At 51.4% G+C, this 26,610-nt stretch overlaps 2 protein-coding genes across 2 annotated transcripts in view; both read right to left on the bottom strand.

Moving 5' to 3' along the window:
* The window catches only part of LOC132693307 (uncharacterized), a 28,601-nt gene extending 21,679 nt beyond the window's left edge, over positions 1–6,922 (bottom strand). Inside the window, exon 1 of the mRNA XM_078444692.2 lies at positions 1,459–6,922. Coding sequence (XP_078300818.1) covers positions 1,459–1,516 — 58 coding nt within the window. The 5' untranslated portion in view covers positions 1,517–6,922. The remainder of the gene's footprint in view (positions 1–1,458) is intronic.
* Positions 6,923–7,046: 124 nt separating this feature from the next.
* The window catches only part of POLR1A (RNA polymerase I subunit A), an 80,762-nt gene continuing 61,198 nt past the window's right edge, over positions 7,047–26,610 (bottom strand). Inside the window, exons 26-34 of the mRNA XM_060655895.3 lie at positions 26,014–26,149; positions 25,375–25,532; positions 20,438–20,564; positions 18,771–18,881; positions 17,889–18,188; positions 16,848–17,048; positions 15,598–15,715; positions 14,937–15,101; positions 7,047–14,555 (exon numbers count right to left, since the gene is read on the bottom strand). Coding sequence (XP_060511878.2) covers positions 14,455–14,555; positions 14,937–15,101; positions 15,598–15,715; positions 16,848–17,048; positions 17,889–18,188; positions 18,771–18,881; positions 20,438–20,564; positions 25,375–25,532; positions 26,014–26,149 — 1,417 coding nt within the window. The 3' untranslated portion in view covers positions 7,047–14,454. The remainder of the gene's footprint in view (positions 14,556–14,936; positions 15,102–15,597; positions 15,716–16,847; positions 17,049–17,888; positions 18,189–18,770; positions 18,882–20,437; positions 20,565–25,374; positions 25,533–26,013; positions 26,150–26,610) is intronic.

Below are 26,610 nucleotides of genomic sequence, written 5' to 3'. Positions count from 1 at the left end.
TGGATACCACATGAGGTGCAGGGGGTAAAGAAGTTATAGGGGGAGAAAGGGAGAGAGCTCCTCTCTGCAGTAGGACGCGCCCCTCCCCGCCCCCCCCCCCCCCCACTACTAAGGGAGTCTCAGAGGCAGGAAAAGGGCAGAACTGCAGGCAGCATGTGCCCCCAGCAAGGGCCCCCACCCCTAACATTCCTGTTGGGACTTAACAGGGGGTGGCCAGTTAGTTCCTGGAATGTCCAAGAAAAACAAACTGGTTATTCTGAGTGAAATTGCAGCCTGGCTAAGGCAGGCTCGGTCTGCTTTAAATTAAACACAGCATTTCTGAGATTCTTTTCATCTCCTGGCCACTGTCGGTTAGTGGAGACATTACCTCACCTCACCTTCCTGCTCTGAGGTGGGGAAGCTAACAGGGTGTGCACCTGGGGATGGGATGAGATGGGCTCTCGGGGGAGCCCGAGAGCCCCACCCTGGGCTCCTGGGGGTGGCCAGAGGTGAGCAGGCCCTCCTCCTCTGAAAACTCAGTCTACCTCTGGGGCTGGGGTACTGGGTATTTGGGGATACAGGGTGGAGGGTTGTTCCCATGTCCAGTCAACTCTGTCCTTGGTATTTAGCTAAGGAATTCCAGCTTTTGCAAATACATTGCTCTTCTAGGAGTTCTTGGAAAAAACACAAAACAAAACAAAACTTGGCTGTAGTTTTACAAATCCAGAGTTGGTCCCTTCCTTGACCCTGTCAAACATTTCTGTGCTGGGTGGCCATGCCTGCCAGCTCCTCAGCAGGACCCCAAAGAGCCTTAGCTAGCAAGCTGAGACAGCAAGTCGTTTCCCCACAGGGGTGACCTGGTCAAGGGTGGGGTTCTCTTCTGGTTTTGGAAATTGCTTTCAGCCAGCTTTGTCAGCTTGTGGAGTCCTAGAAAATTCTGAAGTGTTCGAGTCAGGCCAAGCCAAGAGTGAGTGAGTCCCAGCTTCCTCAGCGAAGATTATCTAATCTTACCGGGACCTTCAATATCCTCATCTTTAAAATGGGGGTGAAGGTGCCCACCTTTCAGGGTTGTTATGGGGATTAAATGAAATTCGGTGTGCTCAAGGTTCTTTTGTTTCAAATGAAGTATACCCAAAGTTCTTTGGTTGTCAAACTGAAAATTTCCTCATGCTGTCTTACGTAAAAGGGTAATGTTTTGTGTGGAATCAAGGGCCTTTCACAAAAACAGGTCACCAGGCCTTTCCAGAGAACTGGAACCAGGAACCTGAAGGGGGATTTGCAGTTTCTCTCCTGCTGTCTCCACTGGCCCTGGGCTTCCTGCTTCTTTCCGGACCTGGAGGCCAGCCTCCTGTCCCTGTGGACCAGCTTTCTCTTTCCCGTTTACTCAAAGCCCTGCCTTAGCTTGACATCATTTCCTCATGCTAGGTCCACAGTTGGCGCCATTTTCTAGTGTGTGGCTTTATCCTGTGTATGAAATACTTGCGTGCTGGATGTTCTGTTTGTCTGTCCAGTTCTGCTCCTCTTTCTCCTCCACCATGCCCTGTCCCTGGGGTCAAGCTGTATAAACTGTGTCAATGGAGCTTCCTCGCCTTCTCAGTTCTGGTCGACCTGAGGCCACAGTGGACGCCAGCAGGAAACGGGAGGGCAGGAGGAAAGAGTGGCAGGGTGTTTATTATTCTAGTTCCTTGCCCGTGGGGGATGGGTGGGCCGTGGTGTGGCTGGTTGTTTCCTGCAGGAAGGCCACAGCAACCCCCTCCTTCATCTATAGCCCTCGTTGGGTTCTTATAATCACTTCTTCTCTTGTGTTTTCAAGCTGCCTGAGCTGATGGCACTGCACAGTTAGGTCCTGGAGGTGCTGCACCATTCCCTTGCCTGATGCCTTCCATCCTGCCCACATCTTTATAAATAGTCCATTCATTATATTTTCTCCAGTAACAGAGCAGTAAGGTAACACTGAAATGCCATCTCTCTCCTGCTGGGACTCATGATACAGTAAGATCAAGGGGGAAAAGATAGCTTTGTCTCCTTGTCCCCACCCCCCACTCTGGCTCCTGCAGAAAACAGTTGAAGAGCTAGAAGCTCTTTGAGATAAGCATTATAAATTTGAGGCCCAGAACTGAGAAGACAGCCAGAATTCTGCTAGAAATAAAAAGGAATGCATGTGCAATGAGAAGAGATACTTCTCTTGCAAGAGACTCTCCATTTTCCTGGGAGGATGGGACCCACATAAAAGTGTTAGTTAGAAATTTGCTGCCAAATCAGTTAGGGCCTCTCTCTTTCCTAGGACACAAACGCCTAAAAGTAAGCTTCACACAGGTTGTGGACACAGCATATTTTTATATTGTCAACTTCTCTGTATTTTTCACTCCCAAATTTGTCGGATTGGTCATGAGAATCTGTCTTTTCCTTTCCTTTTCCAGTTTGGCTTATGCCCATCCCACTTTGGGCTTTGACCATGAGGTCTTAGCCTAGGACAGACTTCCCAGTCTCTGGTCTCTCTAGTCTAGTCTGTTCTGCAGCTCACTATCAAATTTCCGGGAAGCTTTCCCTGAAAGAGAGTATTTTATGCAAAGACCTGAGAAATGAGCAGAAATCACTCAGGTGAAGAGCTGGGGAAAAGGAAATTACACTGGCCAAGCCTAGAGGTAAGAAAGAGGTTGGAACTACAGGCACAATGAAGTTAGTATGGCCAAAGGAGGGCACAGTGAGGACTATGATATGAATCAGGTCAGAGTGGGAGAGTCGTAGAGGTCAGATCGTGCAGAGAGCCCACTGTGGACGGCACATAATGGGCAGCAGTGGAGATACAAAGACTCAATTTTACCATGCAATAAATATTCAACAACTTTGCTGGAGAGGAAGGAGCCTCGTAGAGAGTGAACCACCTAGGATTCTTCTCATGGAACTAGGGCTGGTCAAAGTGTGGGAGTAGAGACTGGCTACTTCCCAGGGTACTTCAGAGAGCACTGGGCTCAGAGCATAGGCAGAGCCAGGGACACCCTCACCTCTCTGTGACTCCACTCCCAGGGCTCAATGGCCTTTTTGGCTGGACTAGTGGGGTCTCCAGGAAGACAGAGAGGAAATGGAAAGGCCAGTGCCCTTCAGATGGTTCTCCTGGGAAGGCTTGCCAGAGTCCTGGGAAATGATCACAGGCATTATCCAACCTTGGGAAACTCTGTGGAGGTGAGGCCAGGTTGAGTGCTGAGCCCTAGGCCCCTTGGGTCCTTTCTCTCTCAGCAGTTACTATGTGAGACAGTGTCCACGGCTGAGGAGACAGAACACCAAGTGAACCAGCGGCAGGAAGTCCTTGCTCTGTTCTCCAGGTTGCAAGCCCCAGAGTGCAGGCTCTTGGTGCCATCTCTGCTGTCCTGTGTAACCCAAACGACCCCTCCCAGGCTGGTCTCCTTCCCTCTGCCCCCTGCTCCCTCCCTCCACTGCAGGCGAACAGGGGGATACCCAGCCACAGGGCCCTAGGCCTGCTCACCTACCCTCCCTGTCCAGCAGACTGGACATGGCCTCCACTCCTCCCAACACACAGCTGGTCCCAAGCGTCCTGCCACTGATATGGGCCACGAGCTCCTTAAAGCAGGATCACATCTCACACAGGTAGGCACTGCGCTGGCTGAGAATGAGTGCCCGGTGGGGGAGGCTACAGCAGGCCCAGAGCAGGAGGGGGGCCGGGGCAGGATGTCCATCTACAGTGCTCTACAAGAGGTTCGGCCACAGGGCACATGGCCGGGTTGGCAGAGACAGACCCAATGGCTGGTCGAGGCAGTGTGGCTGAGCGTGAGAGCAGGGGAAGAAGCAGGCCCAGGCATATACATTCAGACACACACTCGTCTTCATGAGCTGCATTCCAACAGGAGCACTTGAGACGTGAGTACATTTCCCCTTTAATCATGGCACCTCTCTCCCCATCACACACACCCGCGCCTGCTCATGACTCCTGCATCACAGCACCAGTTAACATGTGTCCCATAGGAAGGCAGGCGAGGAGGCCCTCCCTTGCTACCAGGCTGAGTGACCACAGAATCAATTTGCTTCTCAAAGTGACAGCGGCCAAAGGGTGGGGGTGCAGCACTGGGGTGAATGGGGGTGCAGGGGCAGAATGAAGTGAGAAGGGCAAAGGTCTCAGTGGCTCTGGGAGACAGTGTCAGCAAAAGTCACCTGTGATCCTGACAGACATCCGTCGAGGCATCCGTGCAGTCGCTAAGACAATTGCAGCATCTCCAGCCCAGGGTGAGGGGAGAGAAGGGCGAACACCTTAAAGATTTCCAACCACCTGCCCGTTTGGCTTTACCTCACAGCCTTTGTGAAGCTTCAGTGAAACCGTCCATTTGCAATGTGCTTTGAGACAATTACTCAATTGTTGATTCATTCATTGAAAATGTGTCAGGGGCCTGGTATGTGTCAGAGATTGTGCTGGGGCCAAGAGAGAGGCTAGCAAAGATGAGCACATAAAACAAGAGAAGAAAACATATGGTATGTAAGCCACCCCAATATCTCCTGCCAAGTCCAAGGCAGACATCATGAATCAAGCATAGTGGTTTTTTTTATCATGGAGTCCAGGAAGGGCCTCAGACTTCTTATCAACACCTTTCTCCAGGCAGCCACTCCTAGTTGGATCCTATGGACCAAATGTTTGTGTTCCCCCCCACCCACAAAATTCATATATTAAAGCCCTAACCTCCAAATGTGGTTGTATTTGAAGATGGGCCTCTAACAAAGGAACTGGTGGGACCCTGATCAAATGGGATTAGGTCCTTCCGAGTATGGACCTCAGAGAGCTGGCCCTCTGGTTCCTCAGGCACACACATCATGTAAGCACATGGCAAGGTGGCAGCCACCTACAAGCCAAGATAAGAAGTCTCAGAATGAAACCTCCCTTGCCAGCACCTTGATCTTGGACTTCTGGCCTTCAGACTGTGAGAAATAAATTGGTATTTAAACCATCTGGTCTGTGGGATTCTGTTAGAGTAGCCGAAGCAGACTAAGACTTTGAATTAACATGAAGGATGAAGTTTGTCAGCCCTGGGGCAAAGGCACGGAGGTGTTAACAGGCATAGCTTGCATCAGAAACAGGGAGCAGCATGATATGTCCAGGGCCCTGGTATTTAGAGAGGGGAGTGGACAGAGATGGGATTAGAGAGTAAGGCAGCCACTGTATCACGTATGGATGTGTAGGCCATGTCAGGGCCTTGTGAGTTACTCTAACAGCACTGGGGAATGCCCTTCAGATCTGTGTTTAGAAAGATTGATCTGACAACTACAGTCAGGCTTGTGTGGGGCAGGCACGGTGGTGAGGTAGGAGATCAGTGGGTGTCTTCTCCATACATCAATCCTGGGGTGGATGTGTGCCCTGTGAGGGGAATGGCCTGGTTGCAGATAAGAGGAAGAGGTGAGGTGATTTCCTGATTTCTGGCCTGGACAGTGGGATGGATGGTCCTCGCTTTGACAGGAAGGTGATCTCCTGTAGGGAGAGCAATTTCTCAGCCTGTACAGACGTTAGGTTCCAAGCCGAGCAGAAGTCCTGAAGCTCAAGTCAGCCCCATTCTATTGGTCAGAGTGAGGCACCAGCTAGGCCAGATTCCACGTGGCTGGGGACTACATGAATATAGGGAAGCATGAGTCACTGGGACCACTTTGTCATGCAAGTAATAGGCAAGAAACAAGGGGAAGAGCAAGGCCCAAAGCCAGATAGATGCACTTGCCACTTGAGCCTTTCACCTCTGATGAGTTTCTCTGCAGCCTGGGGAATTCCTCTGAGCCAGAGATAGAACTGGGTCATGTGACTCCCCTTAGCTCCAAGGAATTCCGGGAACCTGAATATTTTAACGAGCACATTGCAATCTCCTACAAAACCTGATAAGGAAGAAGGGGAGAATGGCACTTGAGGGTGGTAACAGGCAGAATGTTCTGTAGAAGCTTTGGAGGGGTAGGGAGGAAATAATGGCTGCTGAGCCCCTTTATGGCAGAGAAACCACACTCAGCACCTTTGACATGTTGCCTCAGAAGAAAATGGAGAATCTGGTTTTGTAGGTCAGGGGCGAGGCCTGAATGTGCATCTCTAACAAGTGTTCTGGGGATGCTGAGACTGCGGAAGGAAAACCACAGTTTGAGCAGCCCAGAACCGGGGTACACCGAGGAAACAAGCAACCCCCAAATCTCAGAGGGTTAAATGGCAAAGGCTTGTTTCGTACTCATGCCGCATGTTCACTGTGTTTCTGGGGGCTTTGCTGCGCTGGTGACCGGTTTGGAGGGAAAGAAGTCGTGGCAAAGCACCACCTGGCTCTTATAGGCATTCCAGTTGAATGGCCATGACCAACATCAGGCGGGGAGAAGCTGTACTGGGAGAATAATACTGAAGATTACCACAGCCTTCACCAAAGCAGTGGGATTTGACCTGATGGGGCTTTGAGGGATGAACAAGGGCTTATCCTATAGAGCAGGTGGGGAGAACATTCCAGACTGAGGGAACACCATAAATAACTACCACTGACTGAACACCTGTTATGTGCCAGCTTTCAGATTGTTTCCTAATTGGCCCTCACAAGAACCTGAGATATTTTTAGTCATTTTTATAAAAGAGGAGACTGAGGGTCCGACATCAGCTAAGTTGCTTGCTGATGGTCACAGGGCCAGAAAACAGGAGTCCAGGAAATCAAACCCAATGTCTGGGACTTTCCCTCCCATGCCACAGTGGACAAGTGGAGGCATGTGGCTGCGTAGGGTGTTTGCAGAATGGTTTGTATGCTGCTGTTTCCCTGGAAATGGTCCCAGCATATAGAGGATGTTTTTATTTTTAATTAATTTTTTTAATGTTTATTTTTGAGAGAAAGAGAGACAGAGTGTGAGCAGGGGAGGGGCAGAGAAAGAGGGGGACAAACAGCCCAAAGCAGGCTCCAGGCTCTGAGCTGTCAGCACAAAGCCCACTGCAGGGCTTGAACTCACAAACCTCCAAGACCATGACCTGAGCTGAAGTCGGACGCTTAACCAACTGAACCACCCAGGCACCCCTAGAAGATTTTTAAAAAACTTTTTCTTTTATTTGAGAGAGAGAGAGAGAGAGAGAGAGAGAGAGAGAGAGAGAAGCCGGGGGGGGGGGTGAAGTGAGAGAGAGAATCCCAAGCAGGCTCCATACCCAGTGTAGAGCTCGATGTGGGGCTCGATCCCACGACCCTGGTATCATGAACCTGAGCTGAAATCAAGTGTCAGACACTCAACCAGCTGAACCACCCAGCCACCTCAAGGATTTTGTTTCTGTTTTTTGAGGAGGGATCAGATTGTAATTTTTATTATGGTAAAATATACATAAAACTTACCATGTTAACCATTTGTAAGTCTACAGTTCAGTGGCATTAAGTACATTCCCATTGTCGTGCAATGACCGCCACTGTCCATCTGCAGAACTTTTTAATCTTGCAAAGTTGAAATTGTGCCCATTGAGCACTAACGTCCATCCTAGCCCCTGGCAACCAACCACCATTCTACTTTGTCTCTATGAATTTGAGGACTTTAAGAACTTGTTCTTGTGTGTACAGCTTATCTCACTTAGCATAGTGCTACACTGTTCACCTTGTGGCAGTACTATTGAAACCTTATTCCTTTATATGGCTGAATAATATTCCATTTTATGTAGGTACCCCATTTTTATCCGTTCACCTGCTGATGGATGTTTGGGTTGTTTCCACCTTTTTTTGGGGTATCGTGACAAATGCTGCTATACATATGGGTGTGCAAATATCTCCAAGTCCCTGCTTTTGAATTCTTTTATGTACCCAGAAGTGGGGCAGTTGGATCCAGAGGAATTTTTAACATAAAGGACTCTATATGGGTCAGAGGTGCTGGCAGGCTTTGTTGGGGTCCAGAGAAAATGCAACACACCAGCACCGTAGAGGATGCCAAGCCTCACCAGGCAACCTCAGCCCACTCACTGCACCCCCACGGGTGGGAGAGCCCCCTACTACCACACCACCCAGGCACAGGAAGGCTGCCTTGTTATTTAACTGTCTTGCAGGCATAGAAGTGATCTTGCCCCCAAGTTGGGAGTCGGGATGCTCTGGAGGGAAAACAGCCACCAGCCCCTCTGAGACTCCCTTTCCCTCATCCATCAAACCAAGGCAGTGGTATTCTCTTGCCTACCTTGCAGATTGTCGGGAGGTTCCAAGGAACACAAGAACGTGAGAGACAGAGAGGGCCCACAGCCTGCTCTAGACCCACCACCCTTGTCCGGGCTGCCCTCCAGGCTCCCCTAGTGCTGGGTCAAACAGGGGCACTGCAGGAGTGGTGTCTGGGAAGGCAGAGGGGCCTCTGGGGCTGTTTCAATAAGGTCAGGAGAGCCCTACGGCTGAGATAGCTAAAAAGAGGACAGCAGAGGCAATACGCTCCCTGGCGACAGTTCCAGGGCAGTGGTTCTCAAACTGGGGCAGGTCGGAGAAGCCCCAGAGGGCTCATTAACACACCCCAAGATTCTGATTCAGGAAGTCTAGGGTGGGGTCCAAGAATCTGCATCTCTACAAGTTCTCGGGGATGCTGATACTGTTGGTCTGGGACTGCTCTAGAAAATGGAAGAGAAAAAGCTGCTCATTTGGAGGACCATGGACACATAAGTCCCTCCACCCTTCCCAGCCTCTTCCCTCCCTTTCTCGTTTCCTTCCTTCCTGGTCCAACATTTAATATTAGAGTGCAGAGTCTGGGTTGGGCTGACCAGATGGCTGTTGGCTGCTGAGGGCCCCAGGCTGTGGTGTGACCGGATGTGGAGGAGTCAGAGTGAGTCAGATCGCCAGCAGAGGGAAAATACCGTGTTCCAGGCGAGGGGCCAGGGCGACCTTCCAGGCTCTGTAAGAGCTCAGGGCATTGTGCAAAGCCCAGACAGCCTTCCCCTGGGGTCGGGTGGTCCCCAGGCAGCAGGACACTGGGACAGGCAGCTGTTATAGTGCTGTGCCAGGCCCACGAGCTCGACCCCAAGGCGCTTACCCAGGCTAGGCCTTCAGAGGCAGGACTGGAAAGCAGGCTGGGAAGCCCAGTGAGTAGGGGCAGAAGTCCTGTGGGCATTGGGAGCAGCCAGCCCTCAGCCCTTAGATGGCCAAGCCGTTAAATTTGCCCCTTTGAATGCTCCAAAGTCCATGTGTCCCACCCGTGATCCCTGGTGAACCCTGCAGTCCACCTTCCCATGGGCTCATCCACCAGACTTGTGTGGACCTTTCCCTCCCCTCCCTAACCTGGGTCTCATTTCTCAGGGGCCCCATTTCTATTTTCAGGGAGGTCACTAACCTACCTGATCAATGGAATCTAAGACTTGCTACCCCGTGCCATCAGAACCTGATGAAAATGCCAGGAGGTGCACTGTGCAAAGGCACAGCTCCAAGAAGGACATCAGTCCCGGGAGCTTCATCAAGACTGGATCTGGCTCTGGGGCATCGCTTTCACGTTCTCTAGGTCTACTTCTTCAACCATGAAATGGGGCCAAAGGGACACCCACCGCAGGAAATTAGAGGAGATAACATCACAGAAGTCCTTTGTAACTGGTGCCGGCGAGGTTCCGAGAGTCCTTCTGGTAATGCATACTAGGTCGGGCCCTCACAATGTTTTCTCAAACTCTTCAAAATTTACTTCTACTTTTATTTAGGCCATAGATTGGGGTTCTTAGTTCTTGAAGGTGAGGGAGATGTCCACACCTGTAACAGGGCTGGAGATGCTATGCAGAAGCCCAGGGCTCTCTGTGCACGCTCCCGACTTCTGGTAACTTTGTTACTGCTGTCCCTTCAGTACCGTGGAGACACGGTCATGGGTGTAAGTCTTCTTGTTAGTCCCCCTTTCAATCTATGTACCTCAGAAGATGCCCCAGCTGCCCGAACTAAAATCTAGGGGTGAGCATGGCCCAGTGTGGCCTGTAGCCAACCTGCTTAACCACAGTGTGGGTTCTGCACTAAACTCTGGGCCTACAGTATCCTGTTGATTTCATTTTGGGGAGAAAGTATTTAATGCAGATAACAAGACTATCTATATCTAGGCTTGGGGAGGAAAAGGAAGGGCATGGTCAGGATATTTATGTTGGCACATGTCTTCCAGGCCTTCATGCCTAGACTTGCTCAAGTGGAATCACCTGAGCAGCCAGCATGAGCTGAGGAGCTCAGCCCTGTTCCGTCACAGGGTTCTGGCCTTTCACCAGGCCTGGGAACAAACCAGAGCTATATGGCATCCTGAACTGAATGGAGCTCCCCGATTACCATCATGGAGTGAGGAGGGTGCGCTGCTTAGAGCTTGGGGTACAGTCCTCACTGAAGGCCTTGACTTCTACGTGGCAACTTCTCACAGAGTTTCTTCTAGGAAATACTTGCTGGGCAAGTGTCCCCTCTTCCTGCCCCTGTAGGTGCACTGTGGGCAGGAACTTCTAAGTTGAATAAGCAGCCTCCCTAATATGCTGGGCTGGGAGGGAGCTGTGGGCCTCTTGCTTTCTGCCTAGAAACATCATGCCTTTTCTGTGCTGAACCACAGGTAGAGCAGAGTGAGGCACCTTTGGCCTCCATTTTATCGTTGCAGACATCTACCATGGCTCCATGACAGCTTTATCTCTCTTTCTCTCTCTCTCTCTCTCTCACACACACACACACACACACACACACACACACACTCACACTCCTACTTTTTGAGGGCAGGAATTAGATCTTAAGATCTAAGTAGTGAAACCTGGTATCAGTGATTCACTCCTTGAGAAGTCATGACACAGAAAGTGAATGACTGTGACTTGCACAATATAGGGCTTATTCTAAGTCAGTTGTTCTCAACCTGCTGCAGAGGACTCTCCTGGAGATCTTTCAATATGCAGGCCACCCTCTGGGACTCATTAAACCAGAATCTCTGACAGGGTGCCCTGGAATTAGTTTTTACAAAGCTTCCCAGGTGTTCTACTCCTGATACTACACTATCTGTTGGCTAACTTGAATTTAAGTAAAATATTGGAAGAAGAAGAAGAAGAAGAAGAAAAAAGCTTCCCACATGGTCTGAATGTGCAGAATTGAGAACCTCTGCTCTAAATGGACCCTGGCAAAAAGGCGTACTCGATGGTGTAGAAATTAAAAATTTTTGACTACAGCTATTCTGGTGGTTGTGATTGAAGAACCCTGTGTAAACAGAGCAGGGGAGAGAAAACTGCCCCAGGGCTGGGAGACCTTGTGGAAGGCCCATCAATTCCATCACCTGAACTGTGTGACCTCAAGCACAAGCGGTGACTGCCTTACCCACCCTGTCCCACTCAGAAGTCTGGAGGACAACTTGTTACCTAACTGGCCTGAAGGACCGGTCTTTTCTATTTCAGGAGTATTTTCTAGACTCGTACAGCCCCCATTTAATCGTAAACTAAAATTTTAAGACTGGCAAGAAATGGAGAAAGACTTAAGTGTTAACCTAAGTCTGTGTAGATGCAGACCACCTAAGGGCCCCAACATCAGATCCATTGATTTAGAGAGCGCGTGCACACATACACATGCACAGGCAGGGGAGGGGCAGAGGAAGAGGGAGAGAGAGAATCCTAAGCATGCTGCATGCTGAGTGCAGAGCCCTATGCAGGGCTGGATGCCATGACTGTGAGATCATGACCTGAGCCAAAATCAAGAGTTGGACACCTAACATACTGAGGCACCCAGGCGTCCTGCAACATCTGACTAAATCAGTTCACAACAACTACCATATATAACAAAAGAGGAAAGAACAAACATCAACAGGGCTGTGGAGAAGTCAGAACCCTTGTGAGCTGTTGGTGGGAATGTAGAATGGTAGAGATGCTGTGGAAAATGGGACGGCAGCTTCTTAAAACCTTAAAAACAGAACTGCCATCTGATCCAACAATTCCACTTCTGGGTCTAAACCCTCAAACTAGAAGCAGGAACTCTAGGAGACATGTACATCTATGTTCATAGCAGCATTATTTACAAGAGCCAAAAGGTAGAAGCAATCTAAGTGTCCGCTGACGGATGAACGGATAAACAAAATATACATACAGTGGAGTATTGTCATTCAGCCTTGAAAAGGAAGGAAATTCTGACACGTGCTACAACACTGATGACATTATGGTAAGTCAAATAAGCCAACCACAAAAGGGCAAATACTGTATCATGCACTTATATGAGGTAGTAGTCAAACACGACAGCAAACAGAATGGTGGCTGTGAGGGGCAAGTGGTCACCAAAGGAATAGGGAGTTCATGTTTAATGGTGACAGAGTTTCAGTTTTGCAAGAGGGAAGCCCTGTGTGGATGGAGGATGGTCCTGGTAACTTAACAATGTTAACTCCTTAATGCCATTGAATTACATGCTTAAACATGGTTAAGAGGGTGAATTTTATGTTATTTTTCCCAGATTAAAACAAAACAACACAGAGCCTTGTCTGGGAGGGGCGCACATGAAGGAGACAACCTTTCTCGGAGTGGTTTATCAGAGTTACGGGCTGGAAGAGCCCTGACAGGGACCAGTGAGGCCTGGAAGGAGCCTACCTATGTTTTGTACATATATTTTGGGACGAGGACCATGGAGAGAAAGGACAGTTAAGATCCAGGCTGGGAATGGGATTAGGTGCTTCACCCACACGTTTTCTTCCTGACTCAGACACATAATTCTCTCTCTCTCTGCCCCTTGCTCATTTGCGCCCTCTCTCCTCCAGCCCAAAAGAATATGCCATCTTAAACAGCAACGGAGCCCCCCGCAAGGAGGCTTCTAACAGAACCAGTGAGTGTGTGATGCCATAAGGGGAGCCAGAGGATTCCTGGCCCACCATGATGTGCAAACTCTGGAATGTCTGCTTACAAAGCAGGTGTATCCTGGGAAAGAAACACATAGAAAACACAGGTGTCCAGGAATTGGATGGATGGATGGGGCAGGAAGGGCAGGGGGCCATCACCTCACCTCCCAACACAAGCCAAGAGTCTAACTTCAGTGTGCATGGTCTATGCCCTGTCTATATTCTGGGCTTGCTCCTTCACTTTTGTACCTTCAGCACCTGGGTGGGGCTGAGCCACGGAACCTACCGGCTTAAGCTGAGCCGTGGGGCCATGCAACATGTGCTCATTTGTCCAACGGGTTATCTTGAGCCCTGAGGACCCTCTCCCACAATTCTAGTATGAGTGGAAATCACCAAGTAGTGAATTGACCCACAATGCCAAGAACACATGCCGTAACCTGTGGCACAGGATTCCACTGTGGCCGTTTTTCCTGTGTCCCTCAGAAGCTGTGCTTATTCCTCTGTACCCAAGCCCTAGTAAACTGCTTCTGCCATTTTCCCTAGTGTGGGCGCAGGAGGCAAAGGGTGGGCCTGTCACGTGTCTGAAGGGGCGGCATGGTCATGCTCCCCGAGCAAGGCCTCCTTTCCCACCTGCCACACAAAGGTCCTTCTCACTGGCTTCCACTCTTCTGGTTGCAGGGCCAGAAGCTGAATCCGGAAAGGGGGACAGAGCAGGGGCTGGCTGGGGTCAGAGTGGAAGGGTGCAGGGGCTGAGCTCTCCCCCACATCCTCTGACAAGAACAGAAGGGACCAAGATGTGACTGTGCTGAGAAATCCCAGTCCTGGGCTCTCAAATCACAAATGTAGAAACCACAAACCAAGGGAAAAAAAAACCAAAACAAGTCTTTTTAATTTTTTCCCCTCCCAATAGCTAGTTCCAGTGATGTTTATTACTCAGCCTGAGTTGGAATAACATTAGACAAAAATAGAAATAGCCTCTGGATTTACAAAGCCTTTGTACAAGTCCTCTGACTTTTCTGTTCATGCCAGGGCCCCTTGCTGTGGTGCCAGAGGTCAGGGGAGGCTGGACGGCCCAGATGAAGCAGAGCCCGCAGAGAGGGATGCAGGCCTTAACGATGGGCCGAGAGCAGAGCCAGGAAAGCTAAGCCAGGCAACTTGTCCAAACAGCTTGGCTGGTGACTTGGGGCTCTACGTGTGGGGCTGAGCTGTTGGGGCCCTGCCCCGGGTACAGAAGTTGGGTGGGCAGAGGTGTGGGTTTGGCCCAGGCAAAAGGTCTTGGGTGGACACTCTACGGGAACCGTACCCCTAGGAACCGGTGCAGCTGGGAGGGGCAGGCCATAGGGTGGCAGGCTCCCAGTTCCTGGTCCTCCAGAGCCCTCAGAAGTCCTGCCTGCAGTTAGGTGAGCTCCCAGCAACAGGACTTCACCTCCCTGCTCTGGAGATGCCACGCAGGGGAAGGCCGGGCCACCTCGGAAGGATTGAGGGGACTCGGTGAACCTTATTCATGGTGTGAGATGGGGAAGGGCAAGGACAAGGAAGGCTGCCACTTTCCAGGTGAAGCTGGTCGAGCGGAGGCCAGCTGCTTTTTGCACCCCCTACATCTCTGCTGTGCCCTACATGGTCACTTTGAACCACCTTGGACTCTGTTCTCCCAGGCCTCTCAAGTGAAGGGCAGGCCAGGCCCTCACCTGGGTCCTCTGGGCCATCCTGTAGGCCGGGCAGATGGTGCTGCAGTGGCTACTATCTCAGGGGCTGCTTGAGCTCGAATAGGCCTGTCCCACCTCTGACAACTTTCCCAACCACGATGCAGGCTGAAGGGGACCTCAGGTCATCATGCGATCCTGGAAGACACAAGACATCTTGTTAGGTGGTTGAGAGGGAAGCTGGGGGTGATATAAGGGGTCTGGGGGTGGGGGGCGATCAACATGGAGGCTGGGCAGATGAGCCACCTCAGAGGCCAGCAGGAAGCCGAGTTCTGGAAGCTGATGAGGTTACGTGAGGGAGCACTTCTTACAGAAAGAGAGGCAGAGCCTTCTCCCTTTCCTTCAAAAGGCAGAGGCAGCATCCCCATCTGCTGCCCACCCTCCCCAGTTGCTTCCTCAGTGAGATTCCAACATCTCACTTGTGTGGGAGGCATGTGGAAAGGTGCCCAGGGAGCAAGCCTTTTTGCCCAGAGCAGATTTAGGAGAGGGAAGACCAAGGGCACCTGCCCATGCACTGACCCATCATGGTGGCCTGCTTCAGAAACTGGAAGCTGGTTTCAAATGTCATTTGCTGCAGAGGGGAGGAGTTTGACCGGATCCCAAAGCGATTCAATGGCTTGTACACGCCCTCGAAGCACATATAGTCGGCAACCAGGGAGAGATGGCGGGGATCAACCTCAATGCCTGTCACATTGGCAGTAACATCAGGAAAGATTACACAATGACAAGAGGACAGTTGCAGCAGCATCACCTGACACGAGCCAGCACATAGGCTCAGATGTAGACCCCAGGGCTCCATTTCAAGCTTGGTCATCTACTCACTCAGCCCCCCATCCCCATCCCAGACCACAATCAGTCCAGCCCACTCTCCACGTCTGTCCAGTAGCCCAGGAAACAGACTCCAGACTTGCAGGACATGAGAACCTCACAGCACTATTTCACTTGGGACCTAAAACCCCGAAGGCAGGCAGGCTGGGGTCCATTCATCAGACAGGAGTTTCCTCAGAGGCCAGAGGAGAAACAGGTAGAGCGGCCCCAATGACAGTACTGAAACCTGTCCTCCCTGGTCACTCTCGGGGTCTCCCACAGGCCACATGCTCACTGCACCCATGTGTTGGTCTCCTACAGAGCAGGCCCGACATGCTGGGATCTTCTGAGTGTTGTCCGTGGCTCCTCTTACCATACACAGCAAACACGTCCTTGATTTCCTTCTCAATCACCCGCAGCGCGGCCTCGATGCCATACGTGTTGGCCATGGCGTGGATGTCGTTGGAATAGAGGCGGCTTAAGTCCAGAACCTAGAAAGGGGGTAGAGACTGAGTGCGGGGGCCTGGCTTTCTGCTCCCTTCTGCAGGCAAGACCCACACTGGCCGAGCTCGCTCCTTGTCTGGCAGTCAAGCAGAGCCGATGACGAAGTGATTGAAAGGTGGCCCAGGAGTAGCAAAAGGACAGAGTGTAAGCAGAGGTGCAGGTTGGCCAGAAGAAGCTATTTTCTTATTTGTTTATTTAACAGATAGACTTGCCTCCTAGGATGGAGGCTTCCCTTGGTAGGCGAGGGACGTTCTCCAGCAGTGACACTTAAACTTGTCTCCAGGGCACATGGGGCAGCGACAGGGCAGCTCCACGGGGGCCCAGCTCGTCAGGGGCCCAAGGTGGCTCTGCACTATGGCAGCTCGTCCTCACAGGAGATGGTGGAGACTTTGGCCTTGTTTAAACAACCCTCCCAGGCATGACAGAGTCTGCCCTGTTGGTGGCTGGCTCTCAGGAGGTACGAGCCCACCCTGCCCTGTCTTGGGGAGGCACCCAGTGAAAGGCTCCAGGAGGCAGGGGCCTCTCCAAGGCAGCTGCTGTGGGAGAAGTGTTCCAGGTAGGGAGAGATTTGTGAGCTGGGTGCACACTGGGGAGGGTGGTGGGCTATAGGGGTCCCGACACCTCAGTATTCTTTGGGGAAACACTTGTGCCCAGGGGTTGAGAGCACCTCAGAAGGTTCTCGGACACACAATGAAGCAGAAGAATGAAGAAACAGCCCAGAAGGATGACAGACGTGCTGGTGGAGCAGGTGGGGCACAGCACACAGGCGTGTTTGCCAGCACCAGGCACCGGCAGGCTGGTCTGAGCCACCTCCGCTCCCAGGGCCACCTTCCCCAGATAAAATGAGCAGCTCTCAGGCCAGCGACTCCACAAACTACATCTTACAAATCTACTTTGGAGACATATTAATTTCAAGGAAAAAAAAATTCTAGCCAAACTACTCCAAGAAAGTGTGGGTGAGATAAAGTTACCGGAAGTCTTAACTAGGCTAATATGCACAGTGCATCCCAAGAAGAGGCCCCGGGTAACATGGTTGGAGCCTCGCCTCCCTGTGGCCAGCCCCTGAGTCAGTGTGAGGACCTTGTCCCGGCCAGCAGACAACCTGGGGAGGGCGCACACCTCGGCATACTTGAACAGCTCTGGCAAGTTGATTCCTTCTGTGTTTAAGACAAGCTCCTTCTCGTTCTTCTTATTGGTGGTTTCATTCAGGAGGCACCTCGTGATGCCCTTTGTCGCGTAGACGACAGCGCCCTGGGCCAAGGACACTACCAGGGAGCTCATGTCAAAGTTGATCTTCATCAGAGGGAGCTTCACTGTCACCTGTAAGAGGAAGGAGGGTTGCATCAGGGAAGGGGCTGCCTCCGGCCCCGAGAAGGAGGCAGAGGGCCCCCAACTGGCTCCCTGGGTGAGGCCTTCAAAGCCTGTGTAGTAAACACCTTGGCTGGGGACAGGCGGTCCTGCTGGGGCAGGCTGGGTGGGTCTGCACAGGCGAACACTGGGTGCCTTAACCGACCACACAGAGCAGCCATCTCCAGTCACCCAGGCGAAGGTGACAGCAGTGGAGTGACACCTTCACAGATGCTGGTAAAAATCGTGTCTGCTCAACAGTGCCCTTGATAGCCTTTCGATCACCATAAAGTGTCACACTCATCACTTCGTGTGTAACCTGCTCAATGACTCTTATCTACATTGCCGTTTGGGAGCCACTGGACTGGGTCAAAGTGAAGGTCAAAAACGTCAGCCCATGTGTGGGAGTGTAGGCCTCCTGACCACCCAGCCTTGGAGGGAACGGTGCACCCTGCCGTTGCAGACCACAGGCCACGGGGGTGGGGAAGCGGCGTGCTCCTGCTTGCCTCTGCAACTGTGACATCCGTCCACTCGGTAGGACTGAAGACGGAATGGGGGGATGCTTAGAAGTGCCTCCACTCCAGGGCCTGGCCCATCAGACCCGCAGACACACACTGTTCTTGACGAGTCCGAAAGTACTGGCCCGCTAGGGGTTTGAGTCAAATGTGTGGGGCAGTGATTTGAGGCAGTGGGGCCACGGTGGTCACCAGATTCTTTAAGGGATCTGAGATCATAAGGAGATTGCAACCGACTGCCACAGGCCCCGCACGCCACCCGGCCCGTGTGGGGAGGAGCTGGGCAGCGGGCACTGACCTGGCACCACAAGCTCTCCTCGGTGTCGTACTGGTAGTCCTCTATGAACGGGTGGGACTTGCGCACGGCCTGCGCACGGCGCTCCACGGCCTCGGCTCCCTGGGGCTCCCTGACGCGGGTGGATTTCCGGGGCTGTGTGAGGGGGGCGGCAGGGGCCGAGTCCTCCTCGGGGCCTGAGCCCACCTCTTCATCCTGCTCCTGGGCCTTCTTGGCACCTTCCCCGGGGCCATGCCCTTCCTCCTGCACGTCCTCGTCGTCGTTCTCCTCCCCAACCTCCTCCTCCTCGCTCTCATAATCGACCTGGCAGGGGATAGAGTGCAGTCTGTGTCACCTGGCCCCTCCCTCCCATCTGTCTGGATTGTGCCTGCAGAACAAGCACCCCTGTAGAGGCCCACCAGGCCTGCCCCGGGCTGCCTCCTCCTCTCTCCCGTTGGCCCTTCCCCTGGGAATGGCGGCCTCTCAGTCCCAACTCCCAACACTCTTCCACCCTCCTTGGGCTCTCTCTTGCCCGTCAATTTCCTCAGCCCCTCTAATCTGCCCTTTGTCCCAGCAGCAGTCACGGCAAGACTGGTTTTGGTGTATTTTCACTGTAAAAAACAAGAGGCAGCCTGACTTCAGCTCCTTGCAAAAGCCTCTGGGTCCCTGAATCTGATTCCATCCAGAGCCGAAGGACAGTCCTGGGATGGCCCCTGCCCAATCCTGCCCTGTGAACTTCATCTTCTTCATCGACAAGTGTGCTGGGCAGGCCAGACTTGTCCCAGGGTTCCTAATGGGTTCCAGCAGGATAGCAAAGGTGTGGCCATATGTGGTGAGCAATAATCCTGCAGGTGTGACACAGGATGGATGTGACCATAGCCCCTTCACCTTGGCCAGTCCCCTCACCTCCTCCTCTTGTTTCTTCTTGCGCTTGGCATCAGAGGCATCAGCATCTCCCTCCTCGGCTTCAGCATCCACAATGTGCCCCTCCTCTTCCTCATCACCCTCCTGCTCTCCCTGTGGTTTGGGGACAAGGAGGAAAAAAGACTGGCTCCAAAACCGAGTGCTTGGTGAATCCATCTATCTACCCACCCATCCTCCTTTTCAGCTCACTCACCCACCCAGCTACCCACCTGCCTATCTATGCATCCATTCATTATACCTCCACCTGGCACCCTCCCAACCACCCATCTACCTACCTACCCTTCCACCTGGCCACCCTGTCCATCCAGTCCCTGCTCTGGGACAGCCCTGCACTCACTGTCTCCTTCTCTTCAAGCTTCATTGTCACATGTACCACCTGCAAAACCTTGCATTTAAAAAAATTTCAGAAAAGGGGGGTGCCTGGGTGGCTCAGTCAGTTGAGCTTCCGACTTCAGCTCAGGTCATGATCTCACGGTTTGTGAGTTCAAGCCCCACGTCGGGCTCTGTGCTGACAGCTCAGAGCTTGGAGCCTGCTTCAGATTCTGTGTCTCCTTCTCTGCCCTTTCCCTGTATGCTCTCTCTCTCTCTCAAAAATAAATAAAAACATTAAAAAAAAAATTAAAAAAAAAAAGAAAGAAAGAAAGAAAGAAAAAATTTCAGAAAAGGGACCAGGCTTTCCAAGTCATTAAAAGAAAATGGTATAAAATATTGTTCCAAATGTTTTTGTTCTAGATGGAGATGAAGAGAAAGGATTATCTTGGTGGGCTATTAAGCATTTTAAAAACCAAATATTTGTATCTTTCTCTACTGACCCTGGCTCCTAGTTTCTTATAGTCTTCTTCTGGGTGACTTAAGGATAAACGGAGTAACCTTTCAAAGACCACCTATACCCATCTGTGCTTGAGTTAGCCAACTGGTAGACTTCCCGGGCCAGAGACCTAGCATTCTCTCTGGTCTACCTTAAGGCCGTACTAAGTCTTTACTGCGACCCTCTGCCGCCAGCGCCCCCACAGGCTGGCTGCATTGGCATAGCTATTGCTATATAGCCCTACAAGCTGCTGTTGGCTCAGATGACAGTAGGGGACCTGTCCCCACACTATCCCTGGGTCTCCTTGCAGATGAGGTTATCACCATTCCTGGACTATTTTGCCCCTAGTAGCTTTTCCCTGACTCCTTCCTTTTTTTATAACAGCAGCCCAACTTTTCTGCTTCAAAATGCCTCTTCTAATTCCTGCCAGTGCTCTGTGGGCCTCGGTTCATCTGGCCCAGGGAAGTCAAAGGCAGAGCAACATGAAACCAGAAAAAGAATTCCAAAGCCCAGCAGGTACCAATACTTTCAGCCTGTCCTCAGGATAAAAATCACTCACAGAGTGGTCCTTGAGAGGAGACAGATAGATGATCATGTGCCTTCACCCAGTGCCAGCCAGACTTGCTGTCTGGCAGCACCCCCGTGACCCTATCGGCACAGCAGGTAAATGGAGAGGTACAGGGAGATATGGGCCAAATCCAGGAAGAGGCTTGAGGAGTGCTGAAAACAACCCCAGAGCCTTTCCAGGGGAGAAGACTAAGCCAACAGCCACCCTATGGGCTTCTCGGCCTGGGACCCTCCCTGTGCTGGTCCTAGAGGGGCCCCTGGGGGACTCACTCACCCGGTTCCTCTCTGAGTCCCCAGTGTTGTCTAGATCCCGCTGGGTAGCTCTCCGAGTGTTTACGCTTCTGAAAGCTGAGGCTTTATTGTTCTTCTTTCTGATGGATTCCATCAGAATTTTAAAGAATCTAAAATGAGAAGAAAGCCACACAGCCCCATTCAATACGAGCATCTCTACTCTCCCCTCCTTGCGGGTGTAGGATGTTCTGCCCAAGGATCTCACAGCCATCTAAGGGGGCGTCGGGGATTTACACATGAGACAGAGGTACAGCATCTCCTATCCCCCTCTTGCGGTTTCTAAAGGGCACAGACAGAGCACTGCTCCACAGCCCACCAGGCCTGTCTGCACACATGTCCTGCCACTCCTCAGGTGCGTGACTTTAAGCATGACAGTCTCTGGAGCCTTAACTCCCTTATCTGTAAAATGTGGGTATGAATATGCATTGTGCAGTCTTGTTTTAAGGATTAGAATCAACCCCCTGTCCAATAACTGTCATGAGGCCTGGCAGAGCGGGTGTTCCGTGAGTCAAAGTTGCTAGCGCTGCTGTGGCCAGAGTCTGACAAGGACAGCAGACTCTCCGGCAGGAGGGGAGTCCAGGCCAGGACTAGGACCATCCTCTGCCTGCCCCTGCAGCATCTCCAGAAAGTGGTGCAGCGCAGGCCTGACAGCTCCTGTCTCCTTGGGGTATGAGCCCCAACAATTTGATGGAAGAACTAAGATGTGCAAGAGTTCATCAGTTTTAAAGGCACTGATAACTTACTTTGTGGCAATAAATCATGTTGACAAGTTGGAACCAGACCAATTTAAAAGAATCAACTTGAAGCAGAGCCTGGGGGCCTTTCTTGGCCCTTTGCCTCTTCCTCCTGAGTTTTCTATTTTTAAGCTCCCTTAAGGCCTTGCCCTGCCTCCCTGCACCCCTCCCTCCCCCAACCCTGCTCTTTTTTTCACATTATCTCCTTCTTGCCTTTCTTCTTCTTCAGGCCAGAACAGCATGCCAAAATGGACTGCTTTTAATTATATTAAGGATCAGGTCCCTCAGCCAGCCAGCCAGCATCCTGTACTGTCTCAGCACCTATAATGTGCGTATCATGTGCCCTGGGAGCAAAGCAAGGGTGAAAATACAGGAGTGTGGTCTTAACAAGCAGGCAAATATTTACTATTCTTCTTTTTTTTTTAACTTTTTTTTTTTAATCTTTATTTATTTTTGAGAGAGAGTGAGAGTGTGAGCAGGGGAGGAACAGAGAAAGGGAGACACAACCCAAAGCAGGCTCCAGGTTCCGAGCTGTCAGCACACAGCCTGATGTGGGGCTCGAACTCACAAACTGTGAGATCATGACCTGAGCTGAAGTTGGACGCTTAACCAACTGAGTCACCCAGGTGCCCCTTTACTATTTTTCTTATTAAGAGCAAAAGACTATTGTTCTCCCTCCTTTTTTTTTTTTTTTTTTAACTTTTCAAAGTTTATGGTTTTGCTGAGGTATCTGCCCTTGGCAGAAAAAAGGCTCCTCACCCACTAATCCAGGGAAGAACCTGGTTGCCAGGTGCTGGGGATGGGGACCAGGGCCTGATGAGGGAAGGCCAGGCTTGACTTGAGAAGATATAATCTAACTGAGAAGAGGGGGCAAAAGAGAAGTTTCTGGAATGCCAGGCTCTGGTTCAAATCTGGATCCAGCCAGAGACCCAGGAGGAAGGCCTTGATCTCGTCTGCATGGTGGGACATGTCCGCTGCGACCTGAGCCCACTGCAGAGAGAAGAGGAAATGAGATGGGATGCGGGTGTGGAAAGAGCTATGACCACTGCTCGTCGCCTCCCGCTGCTTCAGGGCTGCTGCTCTGACTCCTCAGACTCTCTAGACCAGTGGCTTTGCGGCCATGTCGCCCCTCCGAGGCTCCTCCCTCCAGTCCTCCATAATTGGCCCCAACCCCAACTACCCATCTGCTCCCACCCACCCTGGTGCATCCTCTGCGCTCGCTCTGCCAGCAATTTCTCCAACCCCTTTGCTACTTGCTGGAGTTGCATCCACCCCTCAAGGCTGGGTCTAAGTGCAGATGAAAGTCCCCACGGAGACCTTCCTTAATCCCCGCTTGCTGGGCATCCCTTCTGCCTAAATTGCCTCTTCCAGTGGACAAGACTGCGGGAGAACAGGTGAGAAATCGAGAAAGCTGAATGCACCCTGACAAGTGGTAGACATGTTACCAATACGCCAGAGTTCTCCTGTGGGTGCAAACAAGTTTGCCCCTCTGTGATTTTGCCACGATCTAGGGAACTGAAGGCGCACAATGACTGTCCTGTGAAGGTTTTGCTATTTGTCAGAATGTGGCAACCAAAAGGGAACAGGATGGGTAGGCTGCAGAGACACCGCCCATCCCACATAAATAATTGCAAACAGAGAATATGACCCTTGGCTGTTTCCAGGAGTGCCTGGCAACTGCTCCGCCACCTGCTGCTTGCAAAGTCTGACTCCCAGAAGCTGTAATTGCACACTCTAGCTTGGTCGTTTCATGGCTGGGGACAGGAGGCCAGAACTTCCACCCGACTCCACGCTTGGTGCTCTTGTGACTTCACCGCCCCCGGCCGACCGCCCAGATAGCTCATACAAACATCCAAAGTGACAGGTGTCAGTAAAAATATTTACAGAACCTTCAATGCTTACACACTGCCATCTAGACAAATGCCTCTGTGTCTTTCTCTTCTCCAATCTATTGTCAAATAGTCTCACGAGCCAGTAGTTGGGAGAAGAGATGGGATGGGAGGGAGGGTAGGGGAGAAGAGAGAGAAACAGAGATGGAGGAGGTGGGGGAGGGAAGGGAGAAAGGAAGGAGAAAGGTTTCCTGCAGGGGCGGGGGTGTCACTCTTTGAGAGCACACACTCACATTGCCTCGTGGTCCGTAAGAGGTCTTATTGTGCTTGCTACGCTGCCCAAGCCTGTCAAGCCCTGTCCAAACCACACCCCAGTTCACACATTACTCCTTCTCTTATTTTTGGCCCAATGTGCTCGAGTCAGAGTAGCTCCACAAAGAGCTACTGCACATGGCTTTGTTTATCACAGCTTTTCAAGTGCACAAGCAAAATACAAACTAGGAGCTGAAAAAGTACTTGGCTACTGGTAAGAAGCCAGGGCTGGCCCTCATCAAGAAAAAAATTGTTTAAAGGTGATGAATTTTTCAATTCTCCAAGATAACAGAAGTAGAAAGAACTCTAAGCACAGCCTGGTACATGCCTCATGCTGACCTACCTGCTCAGCAGGCAAAGCCCTAGGTGAATAGAAACAGGGCACACTATCCAGCTTCGCCTGCTCTTGACAAGTCTCAAGAGGCCATGTGATCCTAATTCCCATTTCTCAGAAAAGGGCTGCCTGGCCAGCACAAACATGCGGCACACTTGGGAGTTCTGTTCCTCCCTGTTAATTAATGAGCCGGCAGGCTGGAGACACATCTCTTGTGACATGGCCCAGCGTCTTGAGAGCACTGGGTCTGCCTGGTAAAAGGAACCTTCTCCACCCACGTGGATGGTGATGCACGTATTCCCCAAGGCCCAGCCAGCGACAACTTCACTCAGGCTCATGTAAATTGTGACAACTTCACCCGGGCTCATGTAAATTGCAACAATTTCATCCGGGCTCATGTAAATTGGGGCAGGATTTGCCCAGTGGTGGCCCCTTTCCAAGGGGATGACTTCACATCCAAGCCCATGTACCACGATACCCACTGTCCTGAACACCACATGTTTAGAGGGCTGGCCTGAGGCCAGCTCACATCTTCAGGTCAGAGAGAAGAGGGCCAGTGGCAGAACAGCCGCTCTCTCCTGGCCACACTACATCCAGTGTGGGCGTTGCTCAGTAAAGGTTGGTGGGATGACTGAAAGCAGTGAACTCTGCCTCCACTCTGCCCCATTGATTCTCCATTTTGGGGAGGCTCCGGGAAGATCTGAGAACTGGTCTAGATTAGAGGCAGTGGTTGGTGGTCTGTGACCAAATCCTGCTGACAGATGGGATCTATTTGGGCGTCACCAAGCTTTTGAAAATGTATGAATTAGTTGCTGATATTTAAAAACTAACAGGCTTATTTATAAAAGCATCAACAAGCAACTAAACAGCCAAAGACAGAAAAAAAACAGGGAAAGAGGCTTTCTGTTTTTTTTGAATTAGGAGATCGGGCCACTGTGGCCCACATGCCTGTCCTGAGGCAGGTTCTGTACTCTCCAGCCTGCCAGAGACCTCCCGGCCTTCTTCACTGGCCCGTTTCCTGCTGGGCCCTGCAACCATTTGAGTTTGCACGGCATGATCTAGGGTTCGCTGGTGAGCCAAAAGTGCTTCGCTGGCTCTTCCTGGCCTACCCCAGCCCCAATGTGTACTCAGTGTGGTAGCCTGTGCTTTTCAAGTGTCCGGCACTAACTTGCACTTGAGAAAAAAAGAATGTTCATTCTCCCTACCAGAAGGGAACCAGAATTTCTCTGTAAGAAGCTGCAGGTAACCCCAGCTTAGAATTGGGGTTTAAAAGCAGCATGCTATCAGTATACTGCTCATTATTACACAGACTAGAAATGTATTAGGAACAACATTATGCTGCCTGGAACATCATGTCAAAAACCAACACCATGTGCTAGTCTGACCTTACAGTGGTACCCTGTGATGGGGCTCCCTCCTCCTTCCGGTACCTATACTTCCACGTCTTAAAGCCTCCAAACCCAAGACGACAAGACTCATCAACCAGAGAGAAGGCAAGTTTTCACGGACTGGTGCGTGGTTAATGCAATCACACCCACAGGCCAGATTAGCAGTGAGGTTTCCAAATTAGGCTACAGGGCCTGCTGTTTTCCCAAACATTGCCCTTGAAGGATCCATTTAGAGAAATGCAGCCAATCTCCAGGAGTCCTACAGCCTGGAGCACTCAAGGGCAATGACAAAGTCAAACAACAAATGCGGCCTGAGTGCTAACCTCGTTTCCATGAAGTGCAGGATGTCCTCAGGTCTTAGGCACTTCTCCTGCTGGTAATGTGCACGTGGCAGGAACTGAAACCGCAACTGATACACCTGAAACTTGTCCCGTTTTTCTCCAATACAGAAGGATTCCTGGACATCAATTTTCTCCAACACCTTGAACCAGAGGGACAGAGAGAACCCAACTTGCCTGAGTCCCAGGGGACTGTGCATGACAGTCATGGTTTTGGGAAATCCAAGGGTTTAGGGGGAGAGGGGGAGGGACCACAGGCCCAAACCCCAAAGGAACCCCACTGAGTTCTGCCAGTGTGAATCTTCGGGGGACAAGTACCAACAGCTGGTGGGTCACCTCCAGAGGATGGCCCAAGGCTGCAGGGAGCAGACTCCAGCGGGGCTAGTAAGTTACTGCAGAAAGCATTTTTATTTTTAAGGCATGCGAAAAAGCTATAAACTGATGGATTACTTCTAAAGCTTACTGGTTCATCCCTCCCTGCTCAGCACCTGGCAGAGAAAGCTTCTCCCTCATTCATGGGAGTCTGAACCCAGGATCTCAATGGTCAGCAAATCTGTTCTTCAGAGATGGAAGATGCAGGAAAATGCCTCCACCCACTCTTAGCCAGGTCCAAGAGACCATTACCTCCCCTAAGCACACTCTGGTGAGCTGCTTCTTCAGGCTTTTCACTCTCTTCAGTGCTTTCTTGGTGTTGAACACGGGCACGCTCATCATGGGCGTCTTGATGTTGGCACTGGCCACCATGAGAATCTCCCTCAACCTGTCACAGAACATGGGCACATCTAATCGTAAGAGGTACCCAGATTCCCTATTTTTGCGAGGCCTTTCTTATCAAGATATTACGGCTCTTCTGGGATCTGAGAAGCCTTGGGATATTGCAAGGAAGTATGCTGGATCAGAAAGTCCTAGCTCTGGCCCAGTGAGTGACAGCAAGTGACCCTCCTATCAATTTTCTCCATAGGAGCACGGGCTCCTCAAGGACAGGCTAGTATTATTCTTGTTTCCTATCACCTGTGCCTTACATACAGTGGGCGCTTACTAAGAGCTTATGGAACAAATGAGAGATGCAAGGATGATAAAGTTATCACCTATAGTGCTCCTACTGGATGCAGGCACCATGATGCTCCTGGCCTTGCCCCTGAGTTGTCAGCCCACATGGTCCAACTGCATGGTGGGCCCTGGCCTCCGCCCTTCTACAGGTCGAGGATCCTGAGGTTAGGG

The sequence above is a fragment of the Panthera onca genome, chromosome A3, assembly GCF_046562875.1.
Source record: "Panthera onca isolate mPanOnc1 chromosome A3, mPanOnc1 haplotype 2, whole genome shotgun sequence".
NCBI lineage: Eukaryota > Metazoa > Chordata > Mammalia > Carnivora > Felidae > Panthera > Panthera onca.
This window is presented reverse-complemented; position numbering and strand designations above follow the sequence as displayed.